This window comes from Syngnathus floridae, chromosome 14 (genome assembly GCF_059516105.1).
Source record: "Syngnathus floridae isolate MCC-2025c chromosome 14, RoL_Sflo_1.0, whole genome shotgun sequence".
Taxonomy (NCBI): Eukaryota; Metazoa; Chordata; class Actinopteri; order Syngnathiformes; family Syngnathidae; genus Syngnathus; species Syngnathus floridae.
In genome coordinates this window covers 6,057,823-6,071,299 of record NC_142426.1, presented here as the reverse complement: position 1 = coordinate 6,071,299, position 13,477 = coordinate 6,057,823, and the positions used below count along the sequence as shown (strand labels likewise).

The following is a 13,477-nucleotide window of genomic DNA, read 5'->3' as shown; positions in this document are numbered from 1 at the left end:
AGTAGCACTTTTGGCGACCACCTCTACTTTCAACCTGTTTCCAAATCGACAAGGAAATTGACACGTTCATACGATAAAATTCCTTTTTGTCGAAGCAAATGGACACCACCGAGATGTTTTCCACCACTCTATCGTAACAATGGTGAAGGGAAGGAAAGAGAAGCTTGCCTGAAGCCTTCATTTTATTGGGGCTAGTTGTAGCTACGTCGTTTTTCCTCTCCTTTTTTTCCCCCTCAACTCGTGAATAATCGCCACCATTTGGATTATTTAAAGTCGGCGTTTGGGAAACGTCGTGTCCTGTAAGTATCCCTCGTCATGTGTGTTCTGGAAAAAAGAGGCACTATCGTCTCGAAAGTATATTTTTGCTTATGATTACATTACATCGCAAACAAATTCTGAGCTGCACGAGATCTGTATGCCCCCCCCCCCTTCCCCCCCAAAAAAGTTTCGTTAATATTTTCGAGATCAGAAGCCAAAATGTGTCGATTTCAAGATGTCTGTGACATGAAGTTGCCTTTTTTTCTTCACACGACTGACAAAACCAGAAGGTCGTAAACGTCATTTGCGATTTAGTTGCTCGTCGTTCGATTATTTGAAAAATACCCTCCCTGATTTCCCAGGTTCTGTTTTCGCCTCGTTTTACTCAGTGTATGCCATTGAACTTAATTTTTCTTCTACTCTATTTGATAGCTGAAAACATTGTCGTCTGCCAGTTTTTTTTTTCAGGGGCGTGTAACTCAACAATGCCAAGATTCCCTTTAGAGGTAGCTTGTGGAACTCCACAGCCCTAATCTCCCTTTACGGGAGACTTTTTTTTTTTCTTCATTTTTAAAACTGTTCCCGAGTGTCTCGATAGCATCCATTTGTCAAATTACAACTAGGACGAAAAATGATATCATGTTTCTTGCTATACTGCAATTGGCTCGTTTTATGAAGTTCCGATGATAAATTTAAACTTGATTGATCACTTGATACTAATTGAATTAAGAATTATGCTTCCCCCACGTTTTGTTCTATGAGCGTTGTGCGTTGGTTGTGACGTTAGCTACTAAACTGACGCTGCTGTTTTAGTGATGAAGATTTGACAGTGTGGTTAAAATAATTTATGTTCTCACAGGTGCTCACCATGGATGTATTGGATTTATTAGACTTCATGTGCTTCATAGATTTTAAAAGAGAAGTGGAATTCATTTGGCGTGATCCTGGATAAAGTTTGGATAAACTTTGTCTTCGCTATGGCTGGTAAGTTGAGACTTGAAACTTTCGTCCAGTTGAAATCAAAGTTGAGGATTGCGTTTTTCCATGTTGAATTCTGGTGCGTCTACGCTTGTGTCCACTAGATGGCGACACAGCAAAGGTTCTAATCGGTTTTTCAAATATTTAGCCGAATGGATTAAATAAATGTAACCTTACATAAAACATTTTATGAGCTGTTTTAGACAACTGTCTCTAGTCGGTAATTAGGACATTTATGTCTCATGACTAATTCCCAACTTATTTTACTATTCATGCAATGATTTCTTAAACTATTATTGAAATATGAATGATCAGGATCAAGTTGTTGAGATGTTGAAATTTTCTGACCTACAAATTAAATAATTTGTAATTACCGGAATCACCTTTCAGTTGAAAACATGATTTTTTGTTTATTAAATATCAATGAAGGTTAATACTGCATTTATTATGATTTAATTACGCAGTATAAGTAGATAGTAAAAACAAAGTTACAAAATTGAAAAATTGTTCACCCTTTAGTCACATGTAATTTTCGTCAATATAAAAATGATTCAAAATACCTATATATTTTAGAAACTGTATTAATACCCATGTTTGGTCATTGGATATTATTTGTGGCATACGTTTGTCTATATTGTCATTTAATGCGACTATTTGTATTATTGACATTGTGAAATGACTCGTTTTGTGAAGTTATGGATTCAATTTGACATTAGTATATGCTTTCTGTTTTTTAATGCAAATGTTTTTTTTTTTTACGTAATATTTTTTTTTATCCTCAACTATGCCGTATTAATACACAACTAGAAAGTCACATCGGCACCAACATAAATTGCACTTTGATTTCATCCACTTCCACGCGCGCCTTCCCGTGAGCGCAGCGCGCACGCGCTCGGAGTCGCGTGGGAATGGTCGCCCGGCTGGCTGGGCGGGTTTGTTGGGGTGGGGGTAAGGGGGGGGGGGAGTGCTAGGAAAGGAGGGGGTGGGGGGGGTATGCGTAGTGAGGGGGAAGGAGGGTAGGAGGGCTGGACCGAGGCGAGCAAAAAAACACGCCAAAACACTTTTAAATGTCCGCCATGTTGCCCATGGCGTACTGAGCCGCCAACGCGGAGGGGAAGCGGAGCGCCGGGAAAACGCAGGCCGAGACACAGCGACCGACATCCGGGCCTCCACCCCCACCACACCACACGGCGGCTCCGGGCTGGCGACGCCCTACCTTAGCGCTTGACAAGCTTACAAAAAAAAGAAAAAAAACGTCAGAGTTAGCCGCCCCAGAATCATCCATGAAAGCTTCACTCGTCACCGCGGTGAATATTAGGAGCTCGGATAGACACTATTTGTGAGAGGGGGCACCTGGAAAAGAGCAAAAATGAGTAAATTGTCGTTTCGGGCGCGGGCGCTGGACGCCACCAAGCCGCTGCCCGTCTTCCGTTGCGAGGATTTACCCGACCTGCACGAGTATGCGTCCATTAACAGGGCCGTGCCGCAAATGCCAACGGGCATGGAGAAAGAGGAGGAATCGGTAGGCTTTCTTTTATTTCATCGTGTCATCTTGAAAATGTAATTTTTGCTTATTTTGCCACCATCACAGTCGCTTTCCTTTTTGTTCTGCGCAAGCCCTCACAAAATGGCCGCCCTTTTTCCCCCGACGGAAACACGACGAATTCGGGCCCTAAAATGCATATTTTTGCGTTTGGGTTACATTTTGGCCAACGCGGGGCTGCGCAGCGTCTATTTTGGATTCATTTGTCGGCTTTTCGGTGAAGATTTGAGCGTGAAGCCGTTTTCCGAGTACAAAGAGATCATGTGACTTCGGCGCGGCGGACATTTTGTCTCGGGGCCTTGTGTTGGCGTAGCGGTGAGGGGAGAGCGACAGGGGGCGCCCGAGGGCAATGTCAACACTGCACGCACCCCTCGCTTGGGACAAATGGATGGCGGCAGCGAGCTACACTTTAGTACTAGCATGCAACTTGTTCCCACCGGCCATGGCTACTTTGTCCGCGATCTTAACCTGAATGCGTGGAGGCTGAAATGCTACAAAATGCGATGCTTTTGGTTCAGATGTTGGACTGTAGTGACACCGTCAAACAAGTACTCTTCTCTGGTGGGCTTTTAGTCCCCGAGCTGCACTACATTACTCTGACAGGAATGTCTAATGGTTTGCTTGTATTGCTTAGTGATACGAGGCTTTTATTGTTGCACGTGTGTGTTTGTCACTTGTTAAGAGGTTAGCAATATCGAGTATGTCATATTGTGTCTTTAGAGGACTTGTGTCTTTAGCCATTTGAGGGATGTCATAATTTAATTTTGATTTGGGTCACATTAGGAATATAAGGTGGTCATTTTTGTTAGACACAGTACTTTAGCAATATGATTTAGGTCAGAGGTTACGGTGACATGTATTTTGGTCCCCCTTTAGTAGTGTTTGGGGTGGTATTAAGTTTAACCAAAATATTTGATTTAGTGCAAGACGTGTGGAAAAACTCTTTCACTGACACTGCAAGACATTAATTATTGGTAATTTAGTTTGTGTAGTGTGGTCCAGTATAATGGGGAGGAGTTACCAATACCTTGCTTGCATTATTGACAATCTGAGGGCTGCTATAGTTCATAGTAGTGTAATTTGGATTTATTTAACAATGACTTCTACCATAATGTACTATAATGTGCACTTGAGTTCAGGTTTTAGCTAAATTAAGGCGCTTGGGCTTTACGGTAATGTGCATTTTAGCAACGTGAAGCTGAATTGTCATTTGCAATATTGTGTTTAGGTTGATTTGGCTTTGTGTTTAATCTACAAATGTATATTTTGAGCACGTCAGCATCGCCAAATAATTGGTCATAGTTTACAGTGCTAAATATTTGTGTAATTATTTAGCAATATGTGGGGGAAAGGAAGACATGACCTTTCGTAGTGTGTATTTTACTCCTGTCATTTGGCAGCCTGAGGGAAATCATTTATTGGTCCATGTGTAGTAACACCATTGTGTAATTTGATTTGATCTGACGTTCCTTTATTTAGTCCCACATGGGGATATTTCAGTGTACATGAGCCAACAGGAGTTAGAAAACAATGTCATAATTTAGAGGGGTATATTTGGTGACATTATTCTGAGTGTATTTGTCTAGTGGTGTGCTTTTTGGTCGCTTCTGAGCAATATGAGAGACTTGATTGTGATGATAGTGAGGTCTAGGTTTACATAGCCACAGTGATTGTTTTATCAGGTCACTGTCAAAGACACTCGATCACTTTTGAGTCTGTTTCAGTGTATTTTTAGTGTTTTGAGACACCCAAAACATGTGTGATCTCGTGTTTGTCGTCAGTGCATGGGCTTGTAATTTCATCCAGTTTTACACTTAAGCATGACACCGTGGGCTGTCCAGTCTCTTGCACACTCTGAAGGTTGCTGAATGTGCAGCTGACTGGCGAGTGTCATGTCAGTGTGCGGGTTATATTACTACTACTACTACGACTCGCAGTGTGTTTCCGTTTATGGCGCCTGCTTGCTTACTTGCTAGTTTGCTAGCTTGCTTGCTTGCTTGATGTCAGGGATTCAGTGTGTCAGATGTTGCGACAGGTCTGCAGACCAGCATCGGCACATGGTGCCCAAGAGGCAGGTTGGGAGCTTGAGGTATTGTGTGAGAGTGTGTGAGAGTGTGAGTGTGTGTGTGAGTGTGGGGGGGTTGATGATGTCACTTAAATGTCTGCACTCGCTCAGCTGGAATACTGACATCACGAAAATAGAACAGGAAAAGCGAGGCCAAAACAAAAATGTGAGGACTCAGCTGAGGCTTCCTGAGCAGTTGGGATGTTACTTTTTCTTGGGGTAGGGTGGTCACAATTCTTTTTTTTTTTTTTCCTTTTCCTACATATACATACATACATACATACATATACACACACACACACATATATATATATATATGTATAGCTCTACTGACCTTGCGATGTTTAGCGTACCTAAAGAAATGACATGATCATCTTATGACTTTTTGTTTTATTTATGCGACAAAATAAGCAATCACAATGCATTCTCAGATAATTGATTACTGAGGTTGTTTGACACCACTTTTTTCTGCCAAACACCAGTATGAATGCAGTTACAAATAGTATTTTAATCATACTCAATCATGTCTGCACACACATCACTTTTAGGTACCTACACTTCGTCAACAAAGTAAATGTCTAGGATGTAAATGTATTAGAACATGATTTACTGAGGGGGAAATAACATTTTTATTGGAATGCTAATCCTTGTGCTTGCTGTGAAATAAGTGATTTTAGCCTTATTTTCATGTTTATCTTGCGGTTATGTAGTGGTGGTGTACGTATGTGGCCTCAGTGGCGGTTCTGTCAAAGTGACAGTGGCTCAGCACGTGCTCATCGTGTGTTTGTTTTTGGATCGCCATGTACTTTCTACTCTTTACGCTTGGATTGAAAATGAGCTCGCTGTCTGTGGTCCTGCTGGAGAGCCACAGGCATCTGAGACGCACACAGACTTAGCTGGATCTAGGTGCATGTCAGCATTGTGGAAAGTGGCTCTGACAGCCGACACTGTGTCTGACAGGTTGCTTGGGTCGGCACATGGGTGACCGACAAGCTGTCACCTCAAGAAATGAGGCAATGTACACATTAGAATAACAATCCTGAAAATAGACCATTTTGACCTCAAATCCACTTCACTCACTCCATAAAACTTCTAGATTGAGTTATGGCGGGAGAAAGTGAAACATTCAGAAGTGGGTTTACATTGCTCAAAGCTAGACTACGATGATGCCACAGCAGCAATCCATCATTAAAACCGATGTCCTTTTCTCGACAAGAAGACATGCAGCATAATTGGAAACAAGAGAAGGCAAAGGTCATGGGGCCTCCACAGCAGATGGAACGTAAGCCTGGATTGTTTTCTGATCTGGCTGGATGTGGCGCTCTGCAACTTTGTGGTCATTTTGAAGCGCTCATCTATGACGTTTCAAATTGTCAGGATTAAGCTATGCTTTGGTTCACCACTACTGCAATTATCTGTAATATGCCAAATTTAAAATGAGCAAAAAGCTTGAAGAAAGCGTGTGCTCCCTGTAGACTTGTCCGCTTTCTTATTTGCAAGCCTTCAAATCAACATTTTAGCATTTGTTTTCATTCCCACCATGTTTACTCAGGCGGCCCATTGACCGGTTTGCCTCCAAAGCCGTGTGCGCTACAACAGAACAACTCCCCCCACCCTCCCATGCTGTCCGTCACGCTAAGTGTCACTAGCGGCGTCTGGGATCGTGACGGTGATTGATTCGCTCATTTCTGAGGCTATTTGGGGACGCCAAAGTGCTCATTGCAAATTCCAACCGTTTGCTTCCACCCGAGCTCAGTCGGTCTCTCGCGTATGGCTAACCGCTGCCAACATAACAAACACTCGCGATTTATGATTGTTGGTCCGAAGGCGCGTTTAAAAGTTGTTGGAATTTCTACACCTGATTGGGATGTCAGCTCAGTCTGCGCTGAGCTTTTGTTTCATTCATATGATCTCACTCATTGAGTCTTGTCCTGGATCCGCCCACGTTTTGCACAACCACAATCACCACAGGACAGAATGTAAACACGTTTTCCCTCCATTCAAAAAAAGCAGTGTGACAACAGCAGCAGGGTGCCTTTGTGTCAACAAAGCACTGCTGAGTCACTTGCCGCTGTCGAGTGTAACTTTATACACACGTCGAGCTTGCCAGCAAATCAATAGCAAAGCAGTGATTAGCTTTTCATGTACATTTTTTTCGGATGCTCCTTAATCCAGCAACTGTTTCTTTTTTAGGCTTTAAGTCTTGAATTGTAGTGGAATATCATGTAATTGGAGCGAGGGAGTGGGTTGACTGATACTTGCATGGTACTGCGTTTGTTACCTTCCTTCAATCCTCAAGATTTGCTAAAATGCTTTGCTCACAATTCATTATTTTGAAAGACTTAACTATTTGTGGGGGATAAGGACACAGCCTTGACGCCATAGTGAAAGGAATGGCTGCCTCCCTCAAGTTGTTCATATATTGCCATATTGGTCACTTGTGAATTTCAACTTGTCCCAATTAGGCCGCTAGTTGCCAAAGGAAGTTACTCACTGGCTTTGTTTTGTTCGTTTTCTCAATGTCTCAGCTATAAATTGCAATGTGAGGTAATGTCTGTATTGCACAAGCTTTTATTGGTCCAACTTAATAAATGGAAATATCATAAGACCTGATTTGCTAGGGAAAAAAGTAGACATGTTTGAAATTGTCATCAAAAACACATTGATTCAGAAAGCCTCCTCTGATTCAAGTTTGCTATTGACCAGTGTATTCATTTTGCCCCTAGATTCTTAAATTAGATTTTCCCCAAAATAAGTTTGGTTTTATATTGTAATTGCTGTAGTTTAAGATTTATTTACCTCAGTTGTGCACAGTTGGTTCATACTAAGTGCCGCATGACTTTACAATATTTCAATCTGACGTTGATTCGAGTAGGCACTACCTCATTTAGCAAAGCTGCAAATTAAATAAATGGAAGTCCATATCAGTTTTAAGATAAATAATTTCTTTCAGCATGTGACAAACAGGCCTTTGTTATGGTGGAGCAGTCAACTGGAGTGCATATTCTAAACTTGAACACTAAAGCAATAAGCGTTCGTCGAGCGTAATATCAGTATATGTGATGTAAAGTTGCAACACGGGTCAACTTATGTGTGTGTGTGTGTGTGTGTGTGCGTGTGTGTGTAGGAACATCACCTCCAGCGGGCCATCTCAGCACAGCAGGTCTACGGCGAGAAGCGAGACAACATGGTCATTCCGGTGCCGGAGGCGGAGAGCAACATCACCTACTACGAATCACTATACCCCGGAGATTACAAGATGCCAAAGCAGCTCATTCACCTACAGCGTAAGTCGAGACCTTGCTGTTTCACTGTTCCAGTCCATCTGTCTGAATCTTAACGGTTGTGTTTTCCTCGTTCAGCTTTCAGCCTGGACACGGAGCAGCCGGACTACGACCTGGACTCGGACGACGACGCCTTCGTGGCGAAGTTGAAAAAGAAGATGGAGATCAGCTTATTGCAGTTTGAGGAGATGATCGACCGGCTGGAGAAAGGCAGCGGGCAGCAGGTTCGTCAACATAAAAGCTTCTCACATTATACTTGATGCAAAAGTTGCTGACAATCATTTTTCCCTGAAGCTGGTGAGTCTTCCTGAGGCCAAGCTTCTGCTCAAGGAGGACGATGAGCTCATCAAGGAGGTGTTTGACTACTGGAGCCGCAAGAGGAAAAACAGCAAGGCACACTCGCTCATCAACATCATCAAGCAGGAGAAGCGAGACGGCTCCAGCACCAGCGACCCATACGTGGCCTTTCGAAGGCGCACCGAGAAGATGCAGACCAGAAAGGTGGGTCACCTCTCCCAGCGTCCTTCCAAAGCTCTTTGAGAACGATACAAACTTAACATCTGCCAACAGAACCGCAAGAACGACGAGGCGTCCTACGAGAAGATGCTGAAACTCCGCAGGGATCTGAGCCGGGCGGTTACCATTCTGGAGATGATCAAAAGGAGGGAGAAGAGTAAGCGAGAGCTGCTGCACCTCACGCTGGAGATCTTTGAGAAGAGGTTAGTCATCGAGACCTTTCTAGTTTGAGCACATTCCATTGTCCGGCTGTGACCAGACCAGCTGACTATTATATTGAGCCCTTGTCATTCAGCCCTAGATTATGAAAAGTTTTGATAGACCTGGCCTCCTTGAAAAAAAAAAAGTTATGCTAATAGATGCATGTACAAAGAATGAAAGGATTATGTAAAATACATTTGTACAAACATTATGTGCTTTATATGTCAAATGGACCCACCCACACTTATTTTTCCCTCCAGGAATGTCATGTCGGACTACGGTGGTGAGGTCCTGGCTGAGGTCCTGGCAGAGCGGGCACTGGTTAGGCCGCAGATCATCCCGCTGGTGCCGCTTACCAACCAGTACCACATGGACCACAAGGACTACAAATCCAAGGTGAGCACCTGGTCACCTAAGTCCTAGTCTTGTAAGTAGTTCTGGAGTTGAACCTGTATCTCGGCATCCCCTCTCAAGCCTGAGAAGATGGAAGTCCCTCGGCAGAAGAGGAAATATGAGAAGAAACAGAAGGCTCTTCCGCTGTCGGCTGGCGCAGCGCATCACCACGGTCCTGCAATCTTTAATGCCAAGGACCTGAACCAGTACGACTTCCCTAGCTCAGATGACGAGCCTCAGGTACTAGCTCTCTGCTGCCACCTAGAGACCACTTGAAAAAACACCGGACAAAAGCGCATAAGTGACTCAGAACTTTCTTTTGGCGTCTCCGCAGCTGCACTCGGGGTCGTCGGAAGCTGAGGAGGAGAACGACCCGGATGGCGCCTACGCTTTTCGAAGGAAAGCCGGCTGCCAGTATTACGCTGTGAGGGTCATGCCGTTTCTCGTCGTCATCAAGCTTAGCGAGATGGAGATTGAGTGTTTGCGTACGTGTTTGTTTTTAGGCTCGTCAGGATCGCATGGGCGCCTGGCCGTGGTCACCGGCCGGGGAGGGCGGCCTGGCGCACGCCCGATATCGCTACAGTCTCACCACGCTCACCGTGCCGCGTCGATGCCAGGGCTTGGCCCGTCGACGTCTTGGACGAGGGGGCAGGTAATTTCCCCAACTCTGTCTTAGGCAGATTCTCTATTCATTCTACCAATAAAACTTGATTTTTGGTTTTGTGGTGGCCTTCAACCTTTAAGGTTGTTGGTTCTCAACTTTTGACGCGTGGGGATCTGCATTTTCCTACTCCAGTTTAGAGGCTTTCCGCGGAGTATAATTTTCTGGGATGGTTGCAGAACAAGCTTCTGGTAGTTGGAGTCACTTTATTTCTTGTGTCATGAAAATTGCATCCTTGCCTTCCAGGGTCTTACTGGACCGAGCCCACTCGGACTATGACAACGTTTTCCATGAACTGGACCCGAAGACGTTAGATTGCGCACCGCCCCCATCGGGCTCGCGCTCGCCAGCCGCCAGCAAGTTTGTCAGTACCTCACCAACCAATACCTCAGACAGAAGCAGCTCCTCGCCGCCCTCGGACCTCAGTCAGATTCTTTTGAGCATAAAGGCTTGCCGGTGGCGTCACTTCCGACCACGGACACTACCGCTGCACCAGCTGGACAACGCCCACCCGTTGTTCCGCAGAATCAGTCGCTGTGTCAAGCGGCCGCTCACCAATATCGGGCCGTCAGCTCAGCGCGTCTTACGGCCTGGACCGCCGTCGCAGCCTCATGTCGGTGAGTCTCATACCCGCTTATGTCAGTTGACTGAAAAGCTGGACAAACTCTTCTGTTTAATTGCATGTGAAAAAATGATGTCCAGTATTTGCACACTGACCAGGACTTGAACTTGTGCATTGAATACATTTACCAAAACATCAAATTGTCTTTTATTATAAAACAGGCTTTTAGTTGTTCAATGTCCCTCTGAAGGTTGGATTATCGCGTTTGGCAACATGCTAGTATTTGTGGGGGGCTGAATGTCGGCCATTGATTTTGTTGGAATGTAGCAGACTTTTGTTTGTGAAAGAAATCCTCAGTGCTTTGATGAAACGTCTGTAAAACCATCATCGTGCTGCCAGGACATGTCTGAAAGTGCCTTTGATGCTCTTATTCAGAGTTGATGTGTGTTACCAACATGTTTGTGTTTGCGTGCGACAGCCCTGACTGCCGAGCAGTTCCAGCAACACCAGGACCAGTTGGCGCAGATGCAGAAGGAGCAGATGGAGCAGCAGCAGCAGCAGCAGCTTCAAACCAACAGAGCCGCCACTGCCCACAGCACAACGACTACAACACAGGTGAGCACGACCACGACTAACTCGGGCCACCCATCGCTAGCCGCAGCTCATAACTTTGGCTTCTCATCCCCTCAGGTGTCTGCCAACACGTTGGACCAGGCCAGTGCTCAGTTCGCCGCCTCTGCCCTAGTCTCCACCGAGCAAATTCTGGCTCTGAAAACCAAGGAGGAGCTCAGCCTGGGTGGCAGTGTCAACGGCATCCTATCCCCCACAGGTACCGGATGTCCCCTTGCTCCAAATACCTGGCAAAGGTTACGAGAAGTTTATGTCTGCTCCCTCGTATGTGCTTGGTTAAAACGAGTAAACTGAAGTTACCTTATTTGAAAATGCACAATGTTGTCTACACATAACCCTTCTCAGTTTTAGGAATGACTTCCAACTCTGTGTGATACAGCACGATTGGCGTGACGTCAGATGTTTCTTCATGGCTCGTCGTCGTTGTTAGCGGTACCGCATATGCAACTTCTGCTGTTGTTGTTTAGGTGCCTACAAGGGCTTGCACCTCTCCAGCACAGCGTCTCCCTCACTGGCTGCCCCGGCACCGCCCGCCACCCTGTCCAGCGCCGCCTCCCTGCATCCGGGCAGCGCCACCAGCGCCGCGCCAGCCTGCAGCACCAACAGCAACAACGGCACCGCCCACCACGCCGGTCCCGCAACCACTAACGCCACTCAGGTTCCACTGGGCAACAGCCTCCGACTGGCCGTGCCCGCTGGCAAGCGGGTGCATGCCCCCCGAACGCTAAGCAGCGCCATGTCGGCGTCTGCTTTAAAGCTGGCGCACGCCGCCGCCAACTGTCAGAAGCCCAAGGTCCCCTCGGCCACCGCGGCCTCACCGCTGGACATCGTGCCCAGGTGAGACAAACACAAAAAAGAATAAGACAGTCGTCACGGGAGAAATGTTAACCGTTAATAGACTATAGACAGCACAAGCACTTTTAAAGAAGACAATAAAAACTTGCATGCAAGGAGACTGTCCAAAAACGTTTTTTGAGAATGATTGTTTCTTAACCTATTATTGTTGAAGCAATATCTCACAAGAAGGATTGATATAGACCTGCCAAGCTTTTTGTTTCTTGGATGTCTTATGGCTCCCTGCTTGGCAACACATCTATCGATCATTCTGCAGACCTTGCCGATTCTCTACTCATTTCAATCAGGTGTGTTGCAGTTGGGAGACGCATAACATTCAGGAAACCGGCACCCAAGGACCAGGGTTGAAGAACAACCCTGGCCTAGGGCTTGGCATCATGGCCATAAAAGAAAAGCAAAACTTGCCCAAAAGGTATTAAAAAAAAAAACAACCACCCCGTCACACCCCAACCGGCCAACTAAATACTATGCTTAAGCTTTAGGCTTATGTTATTTTTTTGGGCTATCAACGTCCGTGCGCGCCAACATAGCTAACGTTAACGTTGCTAACGTTGCATCCACAGGGAGAACCACGAACAGGACAAGGCGGCGCCACTCAGCAGTCTGTCTGAGAACACAATGGCCATGGAGGTGACGTAGCCTGCACACAGGGACCCCGTGCTTTTTTTTTTGGGGGGGGGGGGGGGGGGGGGTCGTTTTTAAAAGGTGCTATGCATCGTCCGTTAGGCTTGAACGTGAGCAGACTGACTGGACTTGACTGTGCGGTGAATGCTCTGCGGAGCCACTTGTCCGGTGTGTTTGCGTGTGTATTTATGTGTATGTGTATATATATACACGTGTGTATATATACATACACGTACGTACACATGTATCTATATATATGTGTATGTATACATACACGTATATAAAACTCCACTGTATTTGTTACTGTTAATAAGAGATTGTCTGTAAATTAATTTGGCAATTATTAAATGTACAGTACTGAGTATTTGTAGGCCCCGCCCACCCCAGCCCTCTTGTATATAACATGAATTGAATACACAGTTGTTCATTTGTGATGTTTTGCACTCAAGTTGTTAGAAAAAAAATTAGAGAGAAAGGACAAACCGCCGTTGCTGCGACCAGTCTCAACACTCTCACCTGCTTCCCACCCTCCCCTCGTCTATTTATTGTGCCGCGTTTTCGTCCAATCCTCCGTTGCGACCGCTTGTTCTTCAACCAAACCCCCACCCACCATATCACACGTCTTTTCTACAATAAATATTTTTGTACTTAATTTTTTCTTAACTTGATTTGTGATTTGACTCTGCAAAAAGGTACATTGGTTTTGTTTTTATGCTTGGACGTGGCAGAAAAGGATCAATCATTCCACTTCAAAAACTAAGATAAAAACCCACAAATTTTGAAACTTAATAGGCATTGTGGTCGTCAGTGTGCTGATTTTCTCTTCTGTGAAGAGTTTGGTACCCAACGTGGAGGCTTCATAATTTTTTTGGTGTGCGTGCGAGTGTACACGGCAGTGAGCGCCCCC

At 45.2% G+C, this 13,477-nt stretch overlaps 1 protein-coding gene across 3 annotated transcripts; it reads left to right on the top strand.

Moving 5' to 3' along the window:
- On the top strand, positions 1-13,222 carry epc1b (enhancer of polycomb 1b). 3 transcript variants are annotated; one of them, XM_088395966.1, is made up of 15 exons: positions 1-299; positions 1,118-1,242; positions 7,972-8,131; positions 8,207-8,352; positions 8,423-8,629; positions 8,699-8,847; positions 9,106-9,241; positions 9,320-9,478; positions 9,573-9,662; positions 9,742-9,890; positions 10,146-10,516; positions 10,940-11,076; positions 11,152-11,290; positions 11,559-11,928; positions 12,510-13,222. In XM_088395966.1, exons 3-15 carry the CDS (start codon positions 8,032-8,034, stop codon positions 12,583-12,585), a joined length of 2,229 nt encoding a protein of 742 aa, XP_088252092.1. In that variant the 5' UTR covers positions 1-299; positions 1,118-1,242; positions 7,972-8,031; the 3' UTR covers positions 12,586-13,222. The 3 variants fall into 3 exon arrangements, with proteins under 3 accessions (XP_088252092.1, XP_088252093.1, XP_088252091.1); XM_088395967.1 differs by lacking the exons at positions 1-299; positions 1,118-1,242 and adding exons at positions 2,238-2,758; positions 12,245-12,358; XM_088395965.1 differs by lacking the exons at positions 1-299; positions 1,118-1,242 and adding an exon at positions 2,239-2,758.
- The last annotated feature ends 255 nt before the right edge of the window (positions 13,223-13,477 follow it).

Excerpts from the sequence above, each read along its gene's own strand:
- epc1b (XM_088395967.1), top strand. The coding sequence starts at position 2,606 with ATGAGTAAATTGTCGTTTCGGGCGCGGGCGCTGGACGCCACCAAGCCG. Across the intron at positions 2,759-7,971 it reads TGGAGAAAGAGGAGGAATCG|GAACATCACCTCCAGCGGGC; the intron begins GTAGGCTTTCTT and ends GTGTGTGTGTAG. Across the intron at positions 11,291-11,558 it reads CGGCATCCTATCCCCCACAG|GTGCCTACAAGGGCTTGCAC; the intron begins GTACCGGATGTC and ends GTTGTTGTTTAG.